Source organism: Tenrec ecaudatus, chromosome 4 (genome assembly GCF_050624435.1).
Source record: "Tenrec ecaudatus isolate mTenEca1 chromosome 4, mTenEca1.hap1, whole genome shotgun sequence".
Taxonomy (NCBI): domain Eukaryota; kingdom Metazoa; phylum Chordata; class Mammalia; order Afrosoricida; family Tenrecidae; genus Tenrec; species Tenrec ecaudatus.
In genome coordinates, this window is record NC_134533.1 from 74,660,683 (window position 1) to 74,688,103 (window position 27,421).

At 40.3% G+C, this 27,421-nt stretch overlaps 2 protein-coding genes across 2 annotated transcripts in view; both read right to left on the minus strand.

The window, feature by feature from the left end:
- The window catches only part of RSF1 (remodeling and spacing factor 1), a 138,804-nt gene that overhangs the window by 100,489 nt on the left and 10,894 nt on the right, over positions 1-27,421 (minus strand). The gene's annotated exons all lie outside the window — the stretch shown is intronic.
- Positions 16,758-17,145, minus strand: LOC142446957 (large ribosomal subunit protein eL34-like). Its single transcript, XM_075548674.1, has one exon. It carries the CDS (start codon positions 17,128-17,130, stop codon positions 16,777-16,779), a length of 354 nt encoding a protein of 117 aa, XP_075404789.1. The 5' UTR covers positions 17,131-17,145; the 3' UTR covers positions 16,758-16,776.

The following is a 27,421-nucleotide window of genomic DNA, read 5'->3' on the forward strand; positions in this document are numbered from 1 at the left end:
TGTAGGGTCATTATGAGCCTGAAGGTATTTGTAACGCATGCTTCCCAACCCAGTTTTCTCACAAGGTCTTATCAGGAACGGAATGCCTAAATACCTGCCAATTTCCTGTACACACTGTATCATTCCAAATATACTTGCCTCTTCCCCTACCGTGTACTTTCTGGAATGTCTTTCTACGTCTCCTTGAATCATGAAAACTTCTCACAGTAACTGCAATTATATAATTGCTTCACATAAGATAAATTATGGAACTTACATCTTTACATTCCCAAAGTACATATTTCTCAACTATTAAATCAGTTTTACTTCTAGTTACAAGTGTTTACATGCTAGATTAGCAAAAATATGAACATACAAATATGATTAAGATGCTGTATACAATAGTCAGACTTTAAAATTAAAAAAACATCAACTAGTTAAAAAATTTTTAATATGCCATTTTACTTAAACAGCAAACAAAAGAGAACTGGACTAACAATACTAATAGCAGACAAAATACGCGTTAAAACAAAATTGTTCATGGAGACAAGTGAGAACATTTCATTATTATAAAAGGTTGATGTATCAGCTGGTGGTGGTGTTAGGTGCCATTGGGTTGGCGCTACTGTACAAAACAACTGAATGAAACACTGCTCTGTCCTGTGCATCCTCACATTGTCATGCTTGAGCACAGTGTCAATCCATCTTGGTCAGGGGGACCTCTTTTGCTGCTGCCTTTGTACTTTACCAAGCATTTTCTTTCCCAGGGATGAGTTTCTCCTGATAACATATTCAAAGTACATGAGACAAAGGCTTCCTAAGGAATGTCCTGGGCTATACTTCCTCCAAAATGGACTTATTGGTTCTTCCAGCAGACTGTAGCACTTAAAATTTATCCAACACATAATTCCAACGCATTATTTTCCAATTATTGTTATTTGTTGTCCAGTTTTCACATGCATATAAAACAATTAAAAAACACCATGGGCTTGGTCAGGGTGCAGTAGAGCATCAATGAAACATACAACTTTACTCTAGTTCTTTAATGCTTCCCCCTCTTCCCCCTACTATCATAATCCCAATTCTACCTTACAATTCCAGCTAGACCAGGGGATGTACACTGGTAGAGATCAGAGCTAAAAACACAGGGAATCCAGGACAGATAAACTCCTCAGGACCAATCATGAGAGCAGAGACCCAGGAGGGGAAGGGGATGGTGGAGTAGAAAAGGAGAACCAATCATAATGATTTACATAGAACACTCTCCCTTGGGAACGTACAACATAAAAGTGAGTAAAGAGAGACATCGGACAGTGTAAGACATGAAAAAATAATAATTTATAAAGTATCAAGGGTTCATGAGGGAGGGAGGGAGGGAGGGCGGTCGAGAGAGGGGAAAATGAGGAGCTAATACCAAGGACTCAAGTAGAAAAAATGTTTTGAAAATGATGATGGCAACAAAAGTACAAATGTGCTTGACACAATAGATGTATGTATGGATTGGAATAAAAGTTGTACAAGTCCCAATAAAATGATTTTTTAAAAATATCATGGCTTGAGTCAGACACACCTTTGTCCTGAAAATGACATCTTAGCTCTTTAACGCATTAAGCAGATCTTATGCAGGAGACTTGCCCAGTGCAGTATGTTGCTCAATTCCTTGATGGGATTTTCCATGGAAATTTTGAAGCCCCTTCATAAATACAAAATAAACACACACACACACACACACACACACACACCCCTCAGTGCCACTGAGTCCATGCTGACTCAGTGATCCCCTGTAGGTTTCCAAGACTGTTTACAGAACTCAAAAGTCCAATCTTTCCCCAGAGGTGGTTTTGAACAGGCAACCTTGTAGATCGCAATGCAACACATGTAACTACTACACTACCACACCACCAGGGCTATTAAAAGTATTGGTTTTCTTTACTCCAAGTTATAAGCCATATTGAAGGCTGTAATCCTTGAACTTCATCAAGTGCTTCAAATCCTTTCAGCAAGCAAGGTTATCTACATATTGCAGATTGTTAGTAAAACTTCCTCCAATCCTGATGCCCTATTATTCTTCAAATAATCCAGTTTCTCTGACTGTTTGCTCAGCATGCAGCACAGTGAGAGGATACAATCCTGACATACTGAACTGTTTGGTCCCTAACAAGTATGGATAGTCTTGTGAAGGACAAGTGAATGCTCCATGGTATAAAATCAATAAAGGAGCGAGAGTAGGCATCTGCTTTTGTACCACCCCTGGATAGATCTAGCACCCTTCCCTCCCCCGCTACCCCTACCTCTACCCCCTGAGGAAGGTATCACCCACTTTGGGAAAAACTGATCTTGATGAACAAATCCCCAGTGAACAGAAAATCTAAATAGACCTTTAAAAAGTAAGAAGATGAAATCAGTAATCTTTTTTTTTCTTTTTTTACATTTTATTAGGGGCTCATACAACTCTTATCACAATCCATACATATACATACATCAATTGTATAAAGCACATCCGCACATTCCCTGCCCCAATCATTCTCAAAGCATTTGCTCTCCACTTAAGCCCTTTGCATCAGGTCCTCTTTTTTTTTCTCCTTCCTCCCCGCTCCCCCCTCCCTCATGTGCCCTTGGTAATTTATACATTGTTATTTTGTCATATCTTGCCCTATCCGGAGTCTCCCTCCCCCCCCCCCCCCACTTCTCTGCCTTCCATCTCCCAGGGAGGAGGTCACTTGTGGATCCTTGTAATCAGTTCCCCAAAATCAGTAATCTTTAAATCCCTGCTTCCCTAAAAAAAAGCCTAAGCCCAGATGGCTTCATTGATAATTTCTACTAATACATCTCAAAAACTGGCACCAAATCCTTCCCAAACTAAAAAAAAAAAAAGATGAAACCCTTCCCAGTTCATTCACCGATGCCAGTTATTAGCCAGATAACAAAACCAAGAAAGCATAGCATATATACACAAAGCAATACACGTTATAAACACACTCTCTCTCTCTCTCTCTGAAAATTAACTAGCATATCAATTCTGTCACTAACCGCCAGCAAGTCAATTGCAATTCATAGGAACCCTATAAGGCAAGGTAGAATTGCCACTGTGGGTTTCCAAGATTGTAGAATGCCTCATCTTTCTCCTGTGGAGCACTGGTGGTTTCAAACTGTTGACCTTGTGGTTAGCAGTCCACCAGGGTTCCTTAAAATCAATTCTAGCAACATATAAAATGATTATGAGCCAAGTAGAAAGCAAATGCTTTCAAAATGATGATGGAAACAAGTGTACAAATGTGCTTGACACAATGGATGGATGTATGGATTGTGATAAGAGCTGTACGAGTGCCCAATAAAATGATTTTTTAAAACTTCAAAAAAAATGATTATGAGCAATGAATAAATGGAATACATCTCAGAAACAGAAAATCAGTTTAACACATAAAAATAATTTGATGCCCAGGAGGGAAATGGGAAGGTGGGGGGAGAAATAGGGAACTGATCACAATGATTGACATACAACACTCTCCCAGGGGGATGAACAGAAAAGTGGGTGGAGGATGTCAGAGATTGGTGTAAGACAAGAAAAAAATAATTTACAAATTATCAAGGGTTCATGACGCAGGGAGCATGGTGGGGGGAGGGGGAATGGGCTGATACAAAGGGCTCAAGTAGAAAGAAAATGTTTTGAAAATGATGATGGGAACAAATAAACAAATGTGCTTGACACAATGGAGGATGTATGTATGAATTGTGACAAGAGCTATATGAACCCCCAATAAAATGATTAAAATAAATCAATAAATGCAATGAACTAATCAATAGAACAAAGAAAAAAATCACTGTTATATACAGAAAACCACCTGACAAAATTCAACACCCGCTCAGATAATAACAATCAAAACTAGGAATGGAAGATAATTTCCTCAAAATAAAAGCATCTACATTAAAAGAAAGGAAAAAAAGACCACAGCTAATACACTTAATGTTAAAAGAATGAGTTCTTTCCTCGAAATTCAAGAGCAAGGCAAAGATGTTCATGTACATCCCTTCTACTCAACATTGTACAAGTTCTAGCCAAGAAAATTAGGCAATAAAAATACAAGCAAGCATTCACACTTGATCTTAGCCAAAAGGCCGAGAAGCAATCAAGCAAGCATTCAGATTACAGTAAAATACTTAAAGCAAACTCTATTCACAGATGACATAGTAAATATGCAAAATCTATTGAAGTCATTACACAACCATTAAAATTGATAGATGAATAAGGCTGGAAGATAAAGTATCACTATACAAAATTAATTGATTGTATTTTTATACACTGACAACGAAGAATCCAAAGATGTTACTGAATTCGTTTAAAGCAATAAATACTTAGGAATAAATTTAACAGATGAAATATAAGACAGATGCACTGAAAACTATAAAATGTTATTGAAAAAACTTACAAAAGATTTAAATAAATGAGAAGACTACACCTATTCTGGGTCTGAAGACATGATTGTTAAGATGGCACAACACTCAACTGATCCTAAGATTCAAGAGTCCCTCCCTATCAGTATTTTTAGGTTAGCTTTGCTCCCAGAAATCAAAAAAGTGATATCAAAACCCCTATGAAACACAATGATTTTATGAATAATATATATATGTAAAAAAACATAATGACAAACTTCAAGATTTCCAAAAATTGGTACAAAGATAAAGTAATCAAGTTAACAGCATAAAGATAAAAAGATCAATGAAATGAAATAAAAACAGCAGTCAGATTATTTTGGACAAGGGTGCCAAGACCATTCAATGGGGGAAGGAGAATCATTTTAACAAATGTGATAATTGAACATTCAAGTACAAAAAAATTAACGTTAGACCCATAATTTAGACACATATAAAAATTAAATCAAAATAATTCATAATCTAAATTTAAGAATGAAAATTCTTTTTTTTATTTAATCATTTTATTGGAGGCTTGTGCAACAATGCATAATCCATCCACTGTGTCAGGCACCTTTGTACATTTGTTGCCATCATCATTCTCAAAACATTTGCTTTCTTCATGAGCCCTGGGTATCAGCTCATTTTATTCCCCCCCTCTCCCTCCTCCCCCTTCCTCATGAACCCTTGATAATTTAAAAATTATTTTTATTTTGTCAAATCTTACACTGTCCATCTCCTTTCATCCACTTTTCTGTTGTACATCCCCCAAGGAGGAGGTTATATGTAGATCCTTGTAATCGGTTCCCCCTTTCCACCCCACCCTCCCTCCACACTCTCCTTGTATCGCCACTCAGCACTGGTCTTGATGGGATCATCTGTCCTAGATTTCCTGTTTCCAGTTCCTATCTGTACCAGTGTACATCGTCCAGTGTAGCCAGATTTGTAAGGGAGCACTGGGATCAAAATAGTGGGGGGGGGGGGGTTGGGGAATAAGCATTTAGGAACTAGAGGAAAGTTGTATGTTTCATCATTGCTACACTGCACCCTGACTGGCTCGTCTCCTCCCTGCGACCTTTCTATAAGGGAATGTCCAGTAGCCTACAGATGGGTCTTGGGTCCCCACTCTGCACTGCCCCTCATGCTCAATGATATGATTTTTTGTTCTTTGATGCCTGATGATCCCATTGACACTTTGTAATCACAGGTTGGTGTGCTTCTTCCATGTGTGTTTTGTTGTTTCTGAGCTAGATGGCCAATTGTTTGTCGAGCCTTTAAGACCCCAGACACTATCTCTTTTGATAGCCAGACACCATCAACTTTCTTCACCACATTTGCTTAGGCACACGCTTTGTCTTCAGAGAACGTGTCAGTAATGTTGAGCATCATAGAATGACAGGTTAATAGAATAAAATATTCTTGCATTGAGGGAGTACTTGAGTGGAGGCCCAATGTCCATCTGCTACCTTAATACTAAACCTATAAATATATGCACATACATATATTTCCCCATCCTCATATATAAATATACAAACATACATGCCTGTACTTAGACCTCTCTAAATGTTACTTGCCTCCTAGTTCTTTCCTCTATTTCCTTTTACTTTCCTCTTGACCCACTATCAATCATGTTTAGCCTTCATTCGGGTTTCAGTCAGTCCTCTCAGTTACATTGCCCTTGATCAGGCCCTACCAGGCCTCCTGTACCCACCTCGCCAACGACTGTGGATCACTTGTTGTTCCCTTGTCCCTGGGTTTGTTAACACCCACTTCTTACCCCCGCCTCCCCCCTTTCTTCCATGTCCCCCCCTCAAACTGTTGGCCCCATTCTAATAGCAATTTCTTTTTTTTTAATAGCAATTTCATTCCTAAGTATCTATCAAAAACTGAAGACATGTTCACACAAAAGCCTGTATATTAATGTTGATAACAGCATTATTCAAACATTCATGTTAAAACAGAAGCCACCCAAATATCCATCAAACAATGAATGGATATATAAAATGTAATTAAAAATACAAAAGGAATACTATTCAGCCACAAAAAATACTGTTATGTGCTATAATGTGGATGAGCCTTAAAATGAATTACAGCAACATTGTGTCACACGAAAAAAAAATCTCATTTACATTAAATGTCTAGTAGTTACCAGGGGTTGGGAGAAGGACGTGTGAGAAGTAGTGCCTGCTAATGGTAACAATATTGGGCAAGGGCAATGATAAAAATATTCTAGAATTATACCATGGGGATGGTTGAACTATGTGAATATGCTAAATACCACTGAGAAGGGTTCATTTTATAGTTGTGAATTATAACTCAATAAACCTTTCCCAAAAAAGTAAAAGGAACAAGATTTACATCATCAGCAACTGGAAGACATGAAGCAATGTTTTCAAAGTCCTCCATTCAATCTATCAAGATAATCACAGATAAACAGTTTGAATATGTAAAAAACTCAAATAATATTGCTCATCTTGAATCAAAACTTCCTAAAATATTTCAACTTAGTTTTCACAGCTCCAACAGTTTTCACATTCATTTCAAGTTTATTATGTTTCAAGTTTATTATTAAATGAATAATATGATTAAAAGAAGCACAACTGACACAAGTATGGAAACCATTAACTGACTTGGTTAACATAATTCATGTGGTGAAAATGGAGTCACTTTATTTTCAGAGGAATAGAAAATCTCAATCAAGCAAGTGGATTAAGTAGAACTGGTTAACCAAATTTTTAACTCCAAGTTGTTTTCCCATAAAGCAATCAGAAACTTGTCCACATTAAAAATGTTAAATTAATCGATTGCAAGGATCTATATAAAACCTCCTGCCTGGGGGACGGCAAACAGAAAAGTGGGTGAAGGGAGACGTTGGATAGTATAAGACATGACAAAATAATAGTTTATAAATTATCAAAGTTCGTGAGGGACAGAGAGTGGGAAAGGGGGAGGGAAAAATGAGGAGCTGATACCAAGGGCTCACGTAGAAAGAAAATGTTCTGAGAATGTTGATGGCAACAAATGTGCTTGACACAATGGATGTATGTGTGGATTGTGATAAGAGTTGTACGAGGCCCCAATGATTTTTTAAAAAGTTAAATTAATCTAAAATCATGTTTTAAACTTGGGATTAATACAAGTTGTCATTTTAAAAGGTGAGATCCTCAGAAAAAGGAAGTTTTACCCCAACCAATTTACATAGAATAATAAAAATAACACAAAGAAAACAAACATGAAATACATGAAGAAACACTCTCCCCCCCCAAAAAAAAATATATATATATGGGGGGGGTGTCAATAAAACGCACAAGTATTCAACATCATTAATTACTAGGAAAATTCAAATTAATTGCACTTCATACAGGTTCCATGCTTTTACTCAAAGTTTCACATATTGCAGTGAACAAAATGACAAATAATACAGGACCCATTAAAATATAACCTTTTACTGTGAGACACAATTTACTGGCAAGTGGAACTGTTCAGTTATGATTAACATCACATGGATAACTCCCATGTATAAATGGACCCATGTGAGTCAAGTTCATGTTGTTCAAGAGCTGGTTGTACTGCTCAAACATTTAAAAATAACATACACAACATAAATGAACTGCAAAACAATTATGCTGGGCAGACAGCCACAATAAAGAGTGCATTGTAATTCAGCCTTAGTGGTAGTGGCTACAAGTTGGACTGCTAGCTGCAAGGTCTGCAGTTCAAACTGCCAGCAGCCCTGTGAGTGAAAGATGGGGCCTTCTACTCTCCCAGAGTTAGTCTTGGAAACTCACACAGTCTACTCTGTCCTGTAAGGTGGCTGTGAGTCAGCATGACTCAAAGGAAGTGAGTTTGGCTCCTTTGCTTTTTTTAATATATAAAATGTAGCAAAGATACACTAAGACAATAGTGACAAAAATGTCGATCAGTGGTTACCCTGGCCCACCGGGGAAGAGTGAAATAACTAGGAATAAGCACACGGGAAGGTTTCGGATAATGGAAATGTCCTGTAGCTTAACGGCAGTGATTAATATGCAGGTGTACACTTGTCAAAATTCATCCAACTATATATATTTAAAATGTATTTTCCTGAAAAAAGTGTTTACTGCATGTAAAAGCCTTCTTGAGAAAGTACTAAGAGTCACAGGGAAGTCGTCCAGGGAAACAGGATAGATGACATCCCATGAAAGAGTAAAGAGGCAAAAATTTAAAAGGCTCCAAATTGACTACGTTATGGTAAAGCCATGCGCACTCAGAAGTTTTTGCATTTTTATAATTTAGCTTTGCCTCTATAAAAGACAGGATATGATATGTGATGTTGACATTGTCTTATATATGCTCAATTTAACTTGAAAGACAGACAAAATAGAAGAGATTCCAGGGAACACTTACTGTATACACTCGAGTATAAGCCAACCCAAATATCAGCAGAGGCATCTAATTTTACCCTAAAAACTGCATTAAAAATGTGCTGAAAGACTTGGCTTATACATGAGTGTACAGAGTACTTGGTGCTTGAGAGTAATGATTGATAGGAGTACAGTAAGGAAAGAAGGAAGATAAAAGGTACTCAAGGCAAGGAGCACATGAAAAAGCATAAAAATGTGAAAATTGTAAAATTTTTCATACGTTCTCTGTAAGCAGCTTAGCACAAAGCAAAGAGTGAGTTGTGAAAGGGAGTAAACAAGACTCTACACAAAATGGCGCAGGTAGACAATACACAGGACAAGGAAATCTAGGATGACCTGGATAACGGTGACATCCAACATGAGAAAATGCAGGTGTAAAAGCACCATTTTCTTTGTGCAAAGCCTCTTCAGAAAAGTATTTTAAAACTATTTTTTGATGATTGCCAAAGAAAGATATACATATTTATATATTATATAAATGCAAAAAATCAAGGGGAAAGAAAGCTGTAAGTCACCAGAAAAATAGTAGAAATGTTAGAATACAGAAAAGCCTTATGTAAGAATATACTCAACCTTTAACTCTTTTAATTTTTCTTCAGAAGTTTTTTTACATAATTTTTCAATTCAAAATTTTCCCAGTATATGAAGTTGCTCTCAGTCTACTGAAAGATAATCTGCCAACTTCTCTGATGCTTTTCTTTCTTATCAGTTTGAGGCAGATTTCTGCTTAGTATGCTCTCAAGGTCCATATTATGACATCAAAAATCTTATTTTAAAATTTTGAAACACCCTGATTTGGGGCAAAAATGGTTTGGTGCTGTAGTTACATGTTGGGCTGAGATCTGCCTGGTTGGCAGTTCTAAACCACCAGCAGCTCCGTGGGCAAAAGGCTGTAACAGTTTAGGAAGCCCACAGGGGGTCGCTATTGAGTTAGCACTGACTCCACAGCAGAAAGTTTGGTTGTGGTTTGGGAAGCCTATCTTTCAACCAGCAGCTGTTTCCATTACTCCTACTCCTGGTGACTCTTCCAAGTCAGAGTAGAACTATGCCCACAGGGGTTTCAGTAGTTTTTTGAAAATAGGTAACCAATCCTTTCTTCAGAGGCACCACTGGCTGAATGGGAACCTCCAGTCTTTTGGTTAAGAACCATGCATATTAACTGCACTACTCAGGGACTACTTAAAATAACACGGAGATCTTGTGCATTTGCCCCACCTAAACTGGTGAAATAGTAAGCACTGTGCCAAATGTCCAATTTATTCAGAAATTTTTACTCTGGTGCCACAATGGTAAAACAGTAAGGATGAGGTAGTCTTCTTCTATAAAAATTCACAGCCTCTTTAACCATGCCATGCACAAAACACCATGATGATGACCTTGGATACTGACCTTGAGGGCAACAGAATGGTATAACCCAGGGGCTACACCAAAAGGACTTCACATAGAGGCCCAGCTGAATGAACTGAGACCTGCCTCAAAGGTGCCTGCACCTTTTAAACTGACGACTGGGGTACTAGGATGGGAGAAGCAGAGTGGCCACCCTGGACCTGTGGAAGTCATTGGACCCTACGGAGGGGACCTCCCAGCTTGGTGGGTGTTCAATGGAAAGGGACTGAGAAGCGTCATACATTTTGTACATCGATGAGCCCGCACAATGACATGACAGGTTTTGTTCTGTTGGGCAGGGATCTGAACTTGGAAGAATTGATCCAGGAAGTTTTCCCCTAGCACCAATCCCCATGCTTAAGGTAAACAGAGCTCAGCAGAATGGGAGATCATCAAACTGTGTGGAGCAACAATTCATGGGTTGCAGCTCACTGTGGAGCTGTACTTGCATAGGGTCCTCAAAGTGAGTGTCCAGAGCGCTATGCCATTGGAAAAAAATGATACTGTTACTAATGCAATCGCCTTATACCCAGGGTGGATGATTGACAATGTTTTACTTTTCTGTTTCTATGGGGTTTTGTTTTCTTGCCTTTATTTTGTTTTTGTTGTCTGCTAGTTGGTATGTTGATGTTGTTGGGGCAGTTGGTCTTATGGGGTTTTAATTTTGTCATAAGACAGCCAAAGTAAAGCTGGGTTGTACATATCCCAGGAACAAGCAGATGGAGTCTGGGCCCCCATTGAACTCTAACCCCAATACAATAACAGTTCTGATAACATGGACCTGCTTGATACTCACCTTCATGAAATGATCACTAAAGATAAGGGTACTACAGCAAAGTGTGAAGAAAGCAGATGGTGCCTGGCTATCAATCTGAATAGTGTCTGAGGTCTTAAAGGCTTTCAAACAAGCAGCCATCTAAGTGAGGAGTTAATTAAGTCCACATGGAAAAAGCACATCCACTTGTGTGATCCAAAGGTTGACAGTAACAAAATTCTAACATGGCAAAGGGAAGAGTATCAGAGCCTAAATGTGAACACCTAATCTGTAGAAGTCGATCTGCTGGCAGATCCCCTCTAGCCATAGACAAGGGTCTGGAACAGCTTTCTGATCAGACAGAGACCACCGTAATCATGATTATTTGGTCAGTTGACCTACCTCTTGATTCAACCTGCAAGTATTTCTTGTTTGCTCCATGAAAAAATTTTCTTCCTCGGCCTTTTACATACTGATGGTGGCCTTTTCTTTCTTACTCATTATTTGTATTTTTATCTTTGAATTACTATTTTATTCTTCCACTGGAGATAAAAGTTTATTGTACCAACCTGGCCAATAAACACATGTGAGGTTAATGTGAACCTCGCCTTTCTAGTTCTTGGGTTTCTTGCTTTGTGATAGTCAGACCAGGGTGCAGCTGCCTTAGTCAGTTCCTGCTTCAGTTGGCAAGGTTCACTTCCTGCAAAACATCTCTGAGAAGCCACATGTACCTACCCTGATGCAGCCCTGGGTGCTGGAGCAGCCGTGTGGAGACTCCTGCCAGCACTGAGATGCTTACACGCTCACTGATTCAGCTTTCCTCCTGCAGTCAGCATCATAGTGTGCTTTGTGAGATGGAGGAGGAATTTGTGGATTGGTGTTGGATATAAGGGCTAATGTTGGATTTGTGGGCTTGGGAAGCACTGGGTTGGGATGTTTTTTTGATGTTCACTTACCCTTTACTACACTTGATCTTAGCCAAAAGGCCGAGAAGCGATGCACTTACCCTTTAAATAAAACTCTCTTATCCATATGAGTTTCTTTGGAGTTGTTTCTCTAATGTACCCAGACTAACACACCACTTTACTTTGTTTTTTGTTTTGTTGGTTATTCCAGTTTGTGAAGCACAGAAGTAGTCGATGAATAGATATAATAACTGAGGCAAGCAAGGGTTTATAGGGGAGGTGAATGGGGAAGTGGGAGATAGGTAAGGTGAGAGGGTTGGGGGAGCAAACAAAGTATGTAGGAGGGGGGATGCTCATTTTAAATGTGATTTAAGTATGGGAAAAAGAAAAAAATGTTTTAAAATAGATGGGGGTAACGATTGTATAATTCTTTTCTTCTTGTTATGATTGAACTATTGAATTGTATGATACGTGGATTATGTGCCTATAAAGCTGTTAAAACATATATATTTACAGCCTCGAACACCCTATAGAGCAGTTCTACTCTGTCCTATAGGGTTCGCTAAAAGTTGGACTCGACTTCGTGACAGTGAGTATTAATTATACTGCTATTGCTTTTAGGTGAGTCGAGTCGGTTGCAACTCATACTGACCCTGCGTGCACATTGGCACAATGTGCGCCATCCCCACAATGCTTCTTCTGTTGGAGTCCATTACTGTGGCCACTGTGTCGATCCAAAGGAACCCTGGTGGCACAGTGGCTACATGTTGGGCTGTGATCCACAACATCAGCAGTTCGATACCACCAGCAGCTATGCAGAGGAAAGATGGGGCTCTCTACTCCTGTAAAGTGTGATAGTCTCAGATACTCGGGGATAGTTCTACTCTGTCCTAGGTGGTCGCTGTAAGTCCGCATCACCTTGATGAAAGCGAGGTTGGTATAGTTATGGTGTCAATCCATCTTGTCATGGTACTTCCCTTTTCCGCTGCTCCTCTTTACCAATCATGATGTCCTCCTTCGGGGACTGGTCTCTCCTGATAATATGGCCAAAATATGTGAGACAGAGTCTCGCCATCCTTGTTTCTAAGGAGCACTCTGGCTATACTTCTTTCAAGAGATTTCTATTTGTTCTTTGGTAGTTTCAATATCCTTAGCCAACAAACGCAATGTTTTTTCTTTAGTATTTCTTATTCAAGGTCTCACTTTCACATGCTGATAAGACAACTGCAAATAGCATGGCGAGGCTGACACCACGCGATACTTGCCATCGAGAAGGGCTCCTGAGGAGATAGCCGCTTGTCAGCACGGCTCAACAGTCAGTGGACAGAAAAATCCAACACGGGAAGGGGATTGTGTTCATGAAGCCCACCTGCCCCTACTGCAGAAAGACCCAGGAGATTCTCTTCCAATTTCCTTTTTTAAAAGGGCTTTTGACGTCTGGGGTCACAAAGGCTTGAAGCGGCCATCTAGCTGAGAAGTAAAGTCCACGTGGAAGAAGTACACCAACTTGTGTGATCGATGGGATCAGATGTCAAGCATCAAAGACCCAGAACAACAACAAAAAAATCCTATCGATGTGAATGAGGGGGGAGTGTGGAATAGAGACTCAAAGCCCATCTGTAGACAATTGGACATCCCCTTATTGAAGGGGCATTAGGAACATATGAGCCACTCAGGGTACAGTATAGCACCAGTGAAACATACAACTTTCCTCTGGTTCTTTAATGCTTCCTCCCGCCACTATCATGACCCCAATTCTACCTTATAAATCCAGCTAGACCAGAACATGTACATGGGTACAGATACGAGCTGGAAACACAGGGAATCCAGAATAAACCCCTTATTGAGAATAGTGATACCAAAAGGGGAAGGGGAAGAGGAAGGTGGGGGGAGAAAGGGGAAACCAATCACTATGATCTACATATAACCCTCTCCCTGGAGGAGGGACAACAGAAAAGTGGGTGAAGGGAGACATCACACAGGGTAAAACATGAAAAAATATTAATAAATTATCAAGGGTTCATAGGGAGGGCGGGAAGGGAGAAGGAACTGATACCAAGGGCTCAAGTAAAAAAGAAACTTTTCAAAATGATGGCAACAAATGTACAAATGTGCTTGACACAATGGATGGATGAACAGACTGTAAGAGCTGTATGAGCCCCCAATAAGATGATAAAGGGGCGAGGGGCTTTTGGAATTTGTCAATATCACAGTCACCACTGACAACGATGGAATTCAAGATCTCCAGCAACTAATTCACAGGAGTAAGAAGCGGACCGCTGGTCTTTATGGGAAAGGTCTCTATCGGTGGATGTTCCCAGTGACTTTGCCAGAGAGCATAGGGCTGCTGAAGGGTCCAGCAGATATGTGAACTCTGCAATGACTGAAGGGCTGACCCCAGGCTGACACCCACTAGGAGGTGAATGGCATCACAAGTGCTGACAGCACTGCCTGGTGGATGGGTCTGGACCTGTTCTTTCCAAGCTACTGCAACTGTGTACTGAAAATTTCAAAACACATTAACCAAAAAGAGGGGCTGATATTTGGCAAAAAAAAAAAAAAAAAGGCTTTATTCTTTTGACTCAATTTTATTATCTTAAAAAAAAATGAGTCAAGAAGGTTAAGTGTGGTGTTGGGTTTCCTCTGGGTTGGCCTTTGAGCTGCCTAAAGGACCAGATCAAGTTCTAACCAGAAAGGAGTATTCCTTTTTCACAGGTTTGCTTTTGGTTTTGTTTCCCCATGTGCCAGCATTTCTCTACCTCTAAATCCAATGTTTCTAACCACGTCGATCCCTGGCCCCCTAGGATGAGTCCATAGGTGGTCTTCTATGAGTGCCCATCAGCATAAGTCATTTCTGATATAGCCCTTCAGGCATGTTTTGGATTTGTGTTTTCAATCTACATGCACCTCCCCACTTTGTGCCATCTCACCCACCCCACTTGTGAGTCATGCTGTGAACCGGTGTTCTCATCACTGACAGCTCCCATGGGAAATGTCGAGTCAGTCTGTGCAGGGCCTGAGGACCCAATTTGAGCTCTGCCAGAAAAGTGAAGTACTGTTCATCTGACTTGGTGGCACAGGGATGTAAGGACCGAGACCACGTAACCATGCTCTTCTAAAAAATGGTCATCAGGTAATCCTGAACAAGTGTGTATTGCTGAGATTTAGGTTATCGAAAATTTTTAAATTATAGACTTGTTGCTCCTGCCCCAGAGGGGTGGGGGATCCTCTGGAAAGAGCCAAATGGAGAAATACTGTTCTTAAATGATTCTCTACCTTTCTCTCTTGATTTTATTTTTTTTACACTCTTGTCTAACTTTCTTACTATAAGGTTTAATTTTTGTGCTCAAGAATGAGAAAATTGTGACTTGTAGATATGGTCTCTGATGCAAATAGCTAATTTCATTTATAATAAAGAAATATACATAAATGAAAAAAAGAAAATACACTAGCTTGGATCGGATTCACCTTAGTCCTCAAAGTAACAGCCTTGCTTTTCAACATTTTAAAAGAACTTATATGCAGCAGATTTACCTAATGCAGTGAGTCATTTGAACTCTTGCCTGCTGCTTCTGTGAGCACTGATTGTAAATTCAAACAAGACAAAATCCTTGACAACTTCAATCTTTTCTCCATGTACCAGGATGTTACCTATTGGTCCAGTTGTGAGGATTTTGGTCATCTTTACATTGAAGGCTGCAATCCTTGACCTGCATAACCAAGTGGCGTAAGTCCTCCTCACATTCAGCAAGGTCGTGTCATCTGCAAACCACAGGTTTTTAATAAGCCTTCCTCTCCAATCCTGATGCTGCATTCTTCATATATGTAATCCAGCTTCTCTGATTTGCTTAGCATATAGATTGAATAAATCTGGTGAGAGAATACAACCCTGATGCACACCTTTCTTAATCTTTAAACCACACGGCGTTCCCCTTGTTCTGTCCATACAACTACCTGTTGAACACGTACAAGTCCTGCACGAAGTGTTCTGGATTCCCATCCTGCTGAAGGATGCCCATAGTTTGTCATGATCCACACGGTTGAATGCCTTTGTACAGTCAATGAAACACGAGCAAACACCTTCTGGTATTCTCTGCTTTCAGTCACGATCCATCTCACACCAACAATGACATCCCTAGTTCCAAGTCCTCTTTCTTCCGAATCTGGTCTGAATCCTTGGCAGCTCCCTATGCAACCATCACTGGATGACCTTCAGCCACATTTTACTTGCAAGTGATATCAATGGTTCCGAGTTAGGCTGCTAACTGAAAGGTTAGCAGTTTTAAAGACCAGCCGTTCCTCAGAAGAAAAATGTGGCTTTCTAGAACCATGAAGAGTTACAAGTTCAGAAACTCACAAGGGCATTTCTACCCTGTCCTATAGGATCTTGAAGAGTCATAATAGAATCTATGGCAGTGATTGATATATAGAATTTAACAATTATTCTTAAACAGTCATATTAAAACCTGAGAATAATGTGAAAGCAACAGTAGTCTGTATTAACTTTAATTAATACAAAATATGAGATTAAAGTTTGCCACCAATCTAGAAAATGACTCACACACAAAGAAAATGGAAAATTAATATTGTAATACAACTTGTAACTGGTAGGAACTCATCCTTAAAGTCAGGATAAAAATAACAAGCTTTGTAAAGTTCGGAGTCACTTAGTCTTAGAACTAAATAAGATAATCAGAGATGCATTTGCTAATGTTTGAAGCCACCAGAGTAGACTATATTATCAGAAAAGAGTATGTTTGATGAATTTATGTGCCTTTACCTCACTAACCAAAAAAATACATGGGTAAAAACCCTACACTAGCGGTTCTCAACCTGTGGGTCATGACCCCTTCAAGGGGTCTAACAACCCTTTCACATGGTCGCCTGATTCATAACAGTAGCAAGATTTTTTTTTTATTCAAACAAGCTTCATTTGTGTTTATTTAGCCTTTTGACTCTGTGCTTGTGCCTTCAACACTTTCACCACGATTTTCTGCTCCTCAATCAGGAAAGCGCGCTTGATCCTGTCTCGGACACATTTAGCGCACATGGACCCACCATAAGCCCTGCTGACGTGTTTTTTGGTTTTGGACAACCTCATGAGAACTTTGGGTCTCACAGCACGGACCCCTCGAAGTCGGCCCGGGCACACGCCACATGCAGATTTTGGCGCTTTCCCAACCTTCTTTGTATACAGGTAAACGATTCTGTTACCAGGGGTTCGGGACAGTCTAGTTTTGTTAGAGGCGGTGTTGTAGGACAGCCTACTCCGATAGGTCAGACGCTGAACCATTTTGAATGCCTCCACACAGCGTCTCCGGAAGAGGAAGAAGCAACAGTAGCAAGATTACAGTGACAAAATTACAAAAATAATTTTATGGTTAGCAGGTCACAACACCATGAGGCACTATACTAAAGGGCATTGGGAGGTTGAGAACTACTCTTCTATTCAGAGCAGTCTGAGTAAGTGGGCACCGAGCAAACCAGGGAGCCTGAAGGGAAGGCAGCTACCCTCTTTCAAGTGGTTTCAGGTGCCTCAGGGGATACTAATAGAGAGGAAAGGAAGAGAAACGGGTGGGGGCAGGGGGAGGCTGCAGGACTCTCCAGTTTGGGCATTTATTTTTCTAAAGACACTGTTGTACCCTCAACAAAAATGTTGAAAACTTGACAAATTCTAACGTGCAGTTTTGATAAATGCAAAGCTGATTAAAGTATAAATCAGGACTTCCTACAATATATAACTTGTATATATGTGAACTATATATTTGCCTAAGTAATTTTTTAACTTATTTTTAATACCAGGATTTCATCTATTTTATTTAATAGGGGATAACCTCCCAAAAAACAGAACTTTTTTTCAAAGCCATGTATTTAAATTTTTTACAAAACAACCTTATCACCCTCAAAGTACTCTCCATTACATTTAATACATGTCAAATTTGTGATTTCATTCTTGGAAACATTTTTCAAACTCGTCCGTTTGGATGGCTGACAAGCACCTTTCTCATTTTTTTCTCACCTCTTCTATGTTGTCAAATTGCTGTCCTTTCATAAGTCCCTCTGTATTCATGGAAACAAAAAGTCAAGGGAGTAAGGTTAAGTGAGTCAGGTGCTTGGCACAAGAGAGGCTTGCTGTTTTTTTGCCCCAAAATGGCGCCCTGAGATGGCTATGTGAGCAAGTGCACTGTCGGTGGCAAAACAAGTCTGCCACAAATCAGGCCTTTTAGTCACATGTTGTTATGCAATCTTTTCAGAACCTCTAAATAGAAAGCTTGATTAACAGTCTAACCTGGTGGAATGAACTCCAAATACACTATCCCCACCACATCCCAAAAACAAATTAGCATTGCCTTGAGCTTTAATTTCATTTAACAAGCTTTTTTTTTTGGGGGGGGGGGGTGTGAGGTGACAATGGTGTCTTCCACTGGGGCTTGATTAATGTTGGGTTTTAGGGTCATAAGAATAGCACTAGGTCTCTTCACCAGTAAAGACCTTGGGAAAAAAGTCTGGGTCACTTAGGAACTGTTCTTTCAAAGCATGGCATGTTTCCACTCAGTACTTTTATTGCTGGTCATTCAGAACCCGATGTACAAATTTTGCTGCGACCCTGCTCATTCCCAAATCTTCCTTTAAAGTTCACTGAACCAAGTCCAAGATTGTCCAGATAACTTTCCCATCTCTCAATGGCCTGTCGTTGGTCTTTAAACACAAGTGCATAAATTCTGTTCACATTTTACCCGTACAGGAAGTTGCCAGATATTCAGAACAAGGTTTGTCATCAATTGACATTTCAATTTTCTTGAAATGAGACACCTACTCGTACACTTGAGTTTTCCCATAGCACTATCCTTGTAAGCTGTGTTCAACACCACAAGTTTCTGTGGCACTTTTCCCAAACAAAAAACAAAATTTCACAGCTGCACATTATTCTTTTAAATTGGTCATCACAAGAAAAGGATGTCCAAGTGATATTGCTTTTAGGAAAAAATTCACTGTGACTAGAAGAACCTTCCCAAGTAATGCCACTGGGTGCACTAACTCAGAGGAAAAATGTGTACTACAAAAGATCCTCCCAACAAAGCTATTTGCCGGTTTGTTTGTTTTTGTGGGGGAGTACCCTTTTATAAATGTATTCCTCAAGTACAAAGGTACCTGATACATAGCACCTGGTACATGTTTCTTGTAAGAACAAATATTTTTAAAATAAAATTTAGCCTCAAGCAATATGATACTGTAAAAAAAAAAGCAGCTTTGAGTAAAACCTAAAAATCAAAACAAAACAGAACATATCCATCAACTGAAAGAAAAATCACTGATTAACTATAAGGCTGCACATGTGATTATTATAATTGCTGTTTATAAGCTTAACTACTATAAAAAGCTGATTTGGCAAGACATATGTGATATGTTCACAATGATAAAGTAGCTGCTGAGGTTACTTGATCTTAGCCGAAAGGCCGAGAAGCGATGTGCTGAGGTTACTTATGTGCAAATAAATCCATGTACTTGACTTTTGGTTCCTTAAGAGGATCAGGGTCATGTTTTCATGGGGCGCATCCCAGTTATTGAGTGTTTAGTGCCTCTGTTCTATATCCTAGAATGTTGCATAGTGCCTGGAAACCTAAAAGCTTGCAAACAGCCATCCAAGGTTCACTGACTGGTTTCTTTCACCTGGAAGGAGAGAAGGAAGGAGTAAGGGCAGGCAGAGACTATGGGATATGTGGCTAATTACCGTATATACTTGAATATAAGCCACCCAAGTAGAAGCCTAGGTACCCAATTATTACCTGGGAAACCAGAAAAACAGGTTGACTCGAGTATAAGCCTAGGGTGGAAAATGCAGAAGCTATTGGTGAGTTTCAATAATCAAAACAAATGAAAATAAAATTACTAAAAATTGAGACATCAGTGGAGTAATTTATTTAAATATTTATTTTTAATAAAAGGACAGTCATTTAACATTAATAACCAGCACAGTAAGCGGAAAATAAGTTCAACAAAAACAATAAGGTATTGGAGGGAAAAAAAAAACCACAATAAGGTATCAACAATGATACCTTAAGAGTACTATTCCCTGAGCTCAATCAGCAACCAAACTAAAATGTAAAGAGTTAAAATCCTTCATAACTGGATTCCTCATCATCATCCGTATCCCAATGCAAAGCTTCAGCTGGTGTGAGGTCATCATAGACGCTGTCCTCACTGAGATGGCCGTCATCACCATCACTGCTGTCATTTTCATACAAAGCGCAGTCTTCACTGCTATCCATAGCATTACTAATACTACATTTCTGGAAGGCACGTTACACCATGTCTTCTGGAATGTCTTCCCATGCATCTCGAACCCACTTTGCTATTAACTCTATGTCAGGCTTCATGAGATTTCCTCCTTTTGTTAGTCGGGCTTGACCAGATGACATCCATTCATGCCACTGACCCATGTATACACAAGTATATACGGTACCTCATTTGAACTGCCTCCATGAACTGCCTAAAACCAGAACTGCAGTGTCTGTTAGATGGGTTCACTCGAGAAACAAATCAGAGATACTCATTTTGGTATAGGAAAGAGCAATTGTACATTGTATGGAGAAGTAAAGGTACATTTAAAAAAATTCTAGCCCAGTCCAGATCAAGTCCATAAGTCTGATACTAGGCCATATGTCCGATACTAGTCCATAAACTCTTCAGACTCAAGCAGCACATGCAATGATGCCGAATGCAGAAAGATCACAGGCTGGTGGGTCATGCTGCAGCGAAAGCATCTCAGCAAGTTTCTGTCTTCTGCCAACAGGAAGATAAAGGCAGACAGAGAAGAAGTTCCCAGAATCCTCATGAGAAGGCCATGTCCACAAGGAGACAGGCTAGACTCCACCCCTATACTTATTTATCAAATTGACATGAAATTATAACTACCACAATGTCCATCAACCATTACTGAATATTTTGATCAAAGATTCCATAGAAGAAACCTCAAAGGGGGGAAAATATAAGACAAAATTTAAAATTTTTATGGACTCTATACTTTCTACAGCCATGGGAAAAAAAAATCAATGAATTCCTGAAACTACTGCCCTCAGATAATTTCTAAACTTTAAACAAAAAACCTAGCTATATGGAACTGCCTATATGGAAATCAAATTGACAATCGTAACTTGAAAGATTAGATAAAAAGCTTAGGAGCGAAGGACCTTGGGCCTCTACTCAAACACTCCCTCAATGCATGAATACCTTCTTTTATTAAATTGGAACTCTATGATGCTCACTCTCCCGACACAACGGCTGGAGCCAAAGTGGGTGAACAAGTAAATGTGGTGAAGAAAGCTGATGGTGCCCGGCTATCAAAAGAGATAGTGACTGGGGTCTTAAAGGCTTGAAGATAAACAAGCGGCCATCTAGCTCAGAAGCAACAAAGTCCACATGGAAGAACACACCAGCCTGTGTGATTGAGTGGTCCCAAAGGGATCAGTTACCAGGCATCAAAGAACAAAAAATCATATCATTGACTGCACACCTCCATGATAGGATCGCTGAAGACAAATGGGTGCATAAGCAAATGTGGTGAAGAAAGCTGATGGTGCCCGGCTATCAAAAGAGATAGTGTCTGGGGTCTTAAAGGCTTGAAGGTGAACAAGCGGCCATCTAGCTCAGAAGCAAATAAGCCCACATGGAAGAAGCACACCGGCCAGTGCGATCACGAGGAGCCCAAGGGACCAGGTATAAGGCATCATGCAAAAAAAAAAAAAGATGTAAGTGTGTGTATGTATGTGTATATGTATATATGTATGTGTATATATGTATATATATATATATATATATATATATCATATTAAATGAAGGGGGAAGTGCAGAGTGGAGACCCAAGGCCCAAGTGTCGACCAATGGAGATCCCCTCATAGAGGGGTTTAGGAGAGGAGATGGGTTAATTAGGGTGTGAGGTAGTATCGATGAAGAACACAGCTTTCCCCCAGATCCTGGATGCTTCCTCCCCCCAACTACCATGATCCGAATTCTACCTTGCAGGGCTGGATAGGACAGAGGCTGTACACTGGTGCATATGAGGGTTGGAGGTACAGGGAATCCAGGGTGGATGATACCTTCAGGACCAAGGGTGTGAGGGACAATGCTGAGAGAGTGGAGGGTGAGTGGGTTGGAAAGGGGGAACTGATTACAAGGATCCACATGAGACCTCTTCCCTGGGAGAGGGACAGCAGAGAAGGGGGGAAGGGAGACTCCGGATAGGGCAAGATATGACAAAATAACGATGTATAAATTACCAAGGGCATATGAGGGAGGGGGGAATGGGGAGGGAGGGGAAAAAAAAAGAGGACCTGATGCAAGGGGCTTAAGTGGAGAGCAAATGCCTTGAGAATGATTGGGGCAGGGAATGTATGGATGTGCTTTATACAATTGATGTATGTATATGTATGGATTGTGGTAAGAGTTGTATGAGTCCCTAATAAAATGTAAAAGAAGAAAAGAGAAAAAAATGATTAGGGCAAAGACTGTACAGATGTGCTTTATACAATTGATGTATGTATATGTATGAACTGTGAAAAGAATTATATGAGCCCCAATAAATTGTTAAAATAAAAAAAAAAAAGCTTAGGAGCAATGAGTTTATTTTAATGATGAACTCAGAAAAAGAGGGTTGCACAACTCAACGCAACCAATGTTAGTTGTAATGTAGAAATTATTAAATAAGCATATACTGTGCTGTGTATATTCTCAACAATACAATACACTTTAAGAAAGAAATGGATATAAACATCAGCTAGAAAATAAGAAAAAAGTAAATGCATCAACACATATATTTGATTGGGTTTGTTGACATTGAGTTGCTTCTTATTCACAGTGACCCAATAAATGAGTTTAATACTGAGTTGTTAGCTGCAAGTCCAGCAGTTCAAGGAAAAGATGAACTCATTTGCTCTAGTATGAATCAATTCTACTCTGTCCTCTATTGTCAGTGAGTCAATTAACTTGTCAGCAGATTTTGTTTGGGTTTATAATTTATAGACTATTATTGCACCAATTCACAAGAGCCCGGTACATGGTGGCTTATGTATTGGGCTGCTAACCACCAGGTCAGCAGTTCAAAACCACCAGGTGCTGTGTGCGAGAATGATGAGGCTTTACAGTCATGAACCCTGAGGGACAGTTCTACTCTGTCGTACAGGGTTGCTCTGAGTCTGAACCAATTCAAAAGCAGTGGGAATTCCATTCCACCATTTGAGAAAATCCCAGGGAAAGCAAATCTTTGAGTTGAAACCTGGTAACTCAGGCAAAATTTAATGAGTTCTTCCTAGACCTTCAAAGGATTCATTTCCCACGTCCCTGAGACCACAGGAAACAGCCAGTTCCAGGCTACCACTACCAATTGCTCTAAAAGAGGTCATATTACAAGGTCCTGAATAGATGGGAGACAATGTGGAACAAAACTCCAACTCATAACAAAGACCAGGTGTACTGGTCAGAGTCTGGTGAAACCTCCAAGAAGACAGTGAGTGGCCCCTTAAGCACCCTTCAGGTCTGGAGGTGAATTAACCCAGGGGCTCAATTTCTGCCAAGAGACAGGTCTCAAGGGTCATACTAACACTGGGGAGGTATGCATACCTTAAAATAATCAACCATTTGAACTCAAAGGAGGAGCATTTATCCAAGTACAAAGTTCAAATGCGTTTTGTGGAGAAGGAATGAAACCGGAAACAGTGGACTTGACGATATATCTAAATGTCAAGGGAAACATCTACATCATTGAAGAGTTAAAACTAAGCCAGTTTAATTAAGTTAAGAGCAGTGGTTCTCCACCTTCCTAAGGCCACGACACTTAATACAGTTCCTCATGTTGGGGTGACTCCCAACCATCAAATGATTTTCGTTGCTACTTCATCACTGTCATTTCACTACTGTTATGAATCAGACGACCTCTGTGAAAGGGTTGTTCAACCCCCAGGTTGAGAACCGCTGCTATAACAGAGTGTCCCCCTACCAATCACGATTACAGCCTTCAAAGCCTTTCTAACTTTTTTGGTTCTCTCAGCATGCTGAAATAATAGAGAAAACATGCATTTCTCTTTTTCCCGCTAATATATTTATACAGAATGTTTCTTTAAAGCATTTACAAGGTAGAAGAACCCAAAGTGGAAATTTCTGGCCAACCAGGATCTAGCTAGGTAGTAAGGCCAATGTAGACTCCTACTACTCTGGGATATGTACCTGATGAAAATCTTATCTTTTAAGCTACAATAGTAATGTCACCTTTCTTTTTTTTTTTTTTAAATCCTTTTACTGGGGGCTATTACAACTCTTGTTACAAACCATACATCAATTGTATCTGACATACTTGCAGGTATATTCCATCATTCTTTTCTACACATTTACTTTCCATTGAGCCCTTGGGATCAGCGCCTTTTTCCCCTCCCCCCCAACCCTGGTGACCCCGATAGCTTGTAGATTGTTAATTATTTCCAAATATCACACCGACTGCTGTCTCCCTTCCCCTCTGGCTTCTGTTGTTCTTCCTCCTGGCTTGGGGTGTGTGGTTATGTGCCATTCATTGCGATCGGTGGTCCCCTCTCTCCCTACCTCCCCCCTTTTTCCCCTTACCCTTTTGGTATTTCTAGTCCCATTCCTAGGTTCTATGCGTTGTGAGTTTTATCTCTTGCCTATACCTATGTACATGCTACCTTCTAGTCTAGATTGGGAGGCAACACTGAAGTCATGATAGGTGGGCAGGGGTGAAGAGGCCTCCAGGAAACAGAGGTGTGACCCATTAGTGCTCCACTGCATCCTGATTGACCCACCTCCTCCCTGCATCCCCTCTGTGGGGGGGATGTTCCATTGTCCATATATGGGTTTTGGGTCTCTGCTCCAATCCCCCTCCAGTCTCACCAATGCATTTTTGTTTGTTAACAGTTTGTTGTGAATCTTCTGATGCCCATTACCCAGTCTTGATGACACCTCAGGATCGCACTGGCTGGTGTGCTTCCTCCATGTGGCCTTGTTGCTTCACTGTTGGATGGCGGCTTGTTTAACGTCAAGCCTTTAAGGCCCCAGACACTGTTATCTTTTAATAGCCGGGCACTATCCTGTCTTTACCATATCTACTTATGCACCCATTTTGTCTTCAGCGATCTTGTGTGTATGTGTGTGTGGGGGGTGTGGGGGAAGAAGGGGTTGAGCATCACAGGATGCCAATTTATTAAAACACCGTGTGTTTTTGTATTTTGAGGGAAGCTATGAGCTGATGCCCAAGGCCTGTCTGCCAAGGCCCATCTGCAGCTTCAGTGTATTTTCTTATAAATATATGTACATAGGCCAATACCACTATTGCTATAATGTATTTGCATGGGTGCACACCTCTGTTAATCTCCCTATCTATGCCTTTCCTTTTGCCTCCTCCTGCCCGCCATCACGTTTCCCCTTCTTCCCCTATTAGTGTTTCCTCTCTACTAGCTTGGTGCTGCTCTAATACTCACAGGATCTCTAACCTCTCCTAGATGCTGGATCAGATTCCCTAGTTGTTCCCTTGTCCATGACCTCTGCTCACCACACCCTTCTCCCCACCTCCTTCTTTCCCCTCTGCCTTCCTGGGGCCATTGACCCCATTGTCTTCTCCCTGGGCTTCCCTCCCATGGTCCAACCCATATAATTAGGTAAACCATCCATGTCCAGTCCAAACAATAAGAAAACATACGGTTGAAGAAAGAAAAGGAAAGAGAAAAAGATTAAAGGGGGAAAAAAAATCCCTACATAGGTCCAGGTCTGTTTGCTGGTCCCCATGAAACCCTCCGCCTGGTCCCAAGGGAGATCCAGGGGCTGCCCCTCCTTGCCCGAAGTCCATTCTTGGGGCTCCTCAAGGTCTCTGTGGCTCAGCTTTACCCCAACTGCTGATCTGTTATGCTCCATTCCCCCACTATCTCCCCGCCGTAATGTCACCTTTTCATTTTACAAATGTACCTAAAGAGTAGTGATGAACAATTTAATTAGCATAAGTAGGAAAGATCTATTAAATTACAGGCACAACTCCTTAAATATAAATAGATAAACATAAAATCTAAAAATAGAAAGAAAAAGTCATTGGTTCAGTTATTTACTGTATACAAATAACTCAGCCAAGCACAGTATCAATTATGAGAATCCTAACATATTCTCCACATAACTTGAGTAGACTACTTCCTAAGACATTCTATGAGGGTGGCTTTGATATCAAAGACAAAGTTGCTGCAATAAAAGAAAACTGCAAAATAATATCTCTTTTAAATACAGATATAAAAATCCTCAACAATATACTAACCAGAGCAAATGCTTTGAAAATGATTAGGGCAAAGAATATACAGATGTGCTTTACACAATTGATGTTTGTATATGTATGGATTGTGATCAGAGTTGTATGAGTCCCTAATAAAATGTTTATACACACACACTCACACACACACACACTAACAAACCAAATCCAACAGTATTGAAATAATGTTACATTATGATTAAGAAGGATCTAGCCCAGGAACACAAGGGTAGTAGTTCAACATTAGAAAATCAATGTAATCCCTCAATGCAAGAACACTTTGTTCAATTAACCTGGCATTCTGTGATGCTCTCCTTCGCTACACAATCGCTGAAGACAAAGCAGGTGCAATAGCAAATGTGGTTAAGAAAGCTGATGGTACCCGGCTATCAAAAGATATACCATCTGGGGTCTTAAAGGCTTAAAGACAAACATGCGGCTAACTAGCTGAAAAGCAACAAAGCCCACATGGAAGCAGCACACCAGGCTGTGTGATCCTGAGGTGTCCATTGGATCAGGTATCAGGCATCAAAGACCCAGGACAAAAAATCGTATCATTGTGAATGAGGGGGAGTGTGGACTGGAGACCCAAACCAAATCTGTAGGCACCTAGACATCCCCTTACAGAAAGGTCGCAAGGAAGAGAAGAGCCAGTCAGGGTGCAGTATAGCATCAATGGAACGTACAACTTTCCTCTAGCTCAGCGGTTCTCAACCTGGAGGTCAAACGACCCTTTCACAGGGGTTTCCCAATTCATAACAGTAGAGGAATTAGTCATGAAATAGCAACAAAAGTAATTTTATGATTAGGGAGTCACCACACATGAGTAACTGTATTAAAAGGTCGCAGCATTAGGAAGGTTGAGAACCACTGCTCTAGCTCTTTAAAGATTCCTCCCCACCTGCCCCCCCCCCATCATGACCCCAAGTCTACCTTACAAATCCAGGTAGACCAGAGCATGTACATGGGTACAGATAAAAGCTAGAAACACAGGGAATCAGGGTCAGATAAACCCCTCAGGACCAATAATGAGAGTAGCAAAACCAGGAGGAAAAGGGATAGGGGGAGGGGGGGAAAGGGAGAACCAATCACAATGATCTACATATAACCCCCTCCCTGGGGGACAGGCAACAGATAAGTGGGTAAAGGAAGACATCAGTGAGTGTAAGACATGAAAAAACAATAATAATTTATAAATTATCAAAGGTTCCTGAGGGAGGAAGGAGGGGGAAGGAAGGAAAAAATGAGGAGCTGATACCAAGGGCTCAAGTAGAAACAAAAAGTTTTTTAAATG

Coding starts and splice junctions, on each gene's coding strand:
- LOC142446957 (XM_075548674.1), bottom strand. CDS start 17,130: ATGGTTCAGCGTCTGACCTATCGGAGTAGGCTGTCCTACAACACCGCC.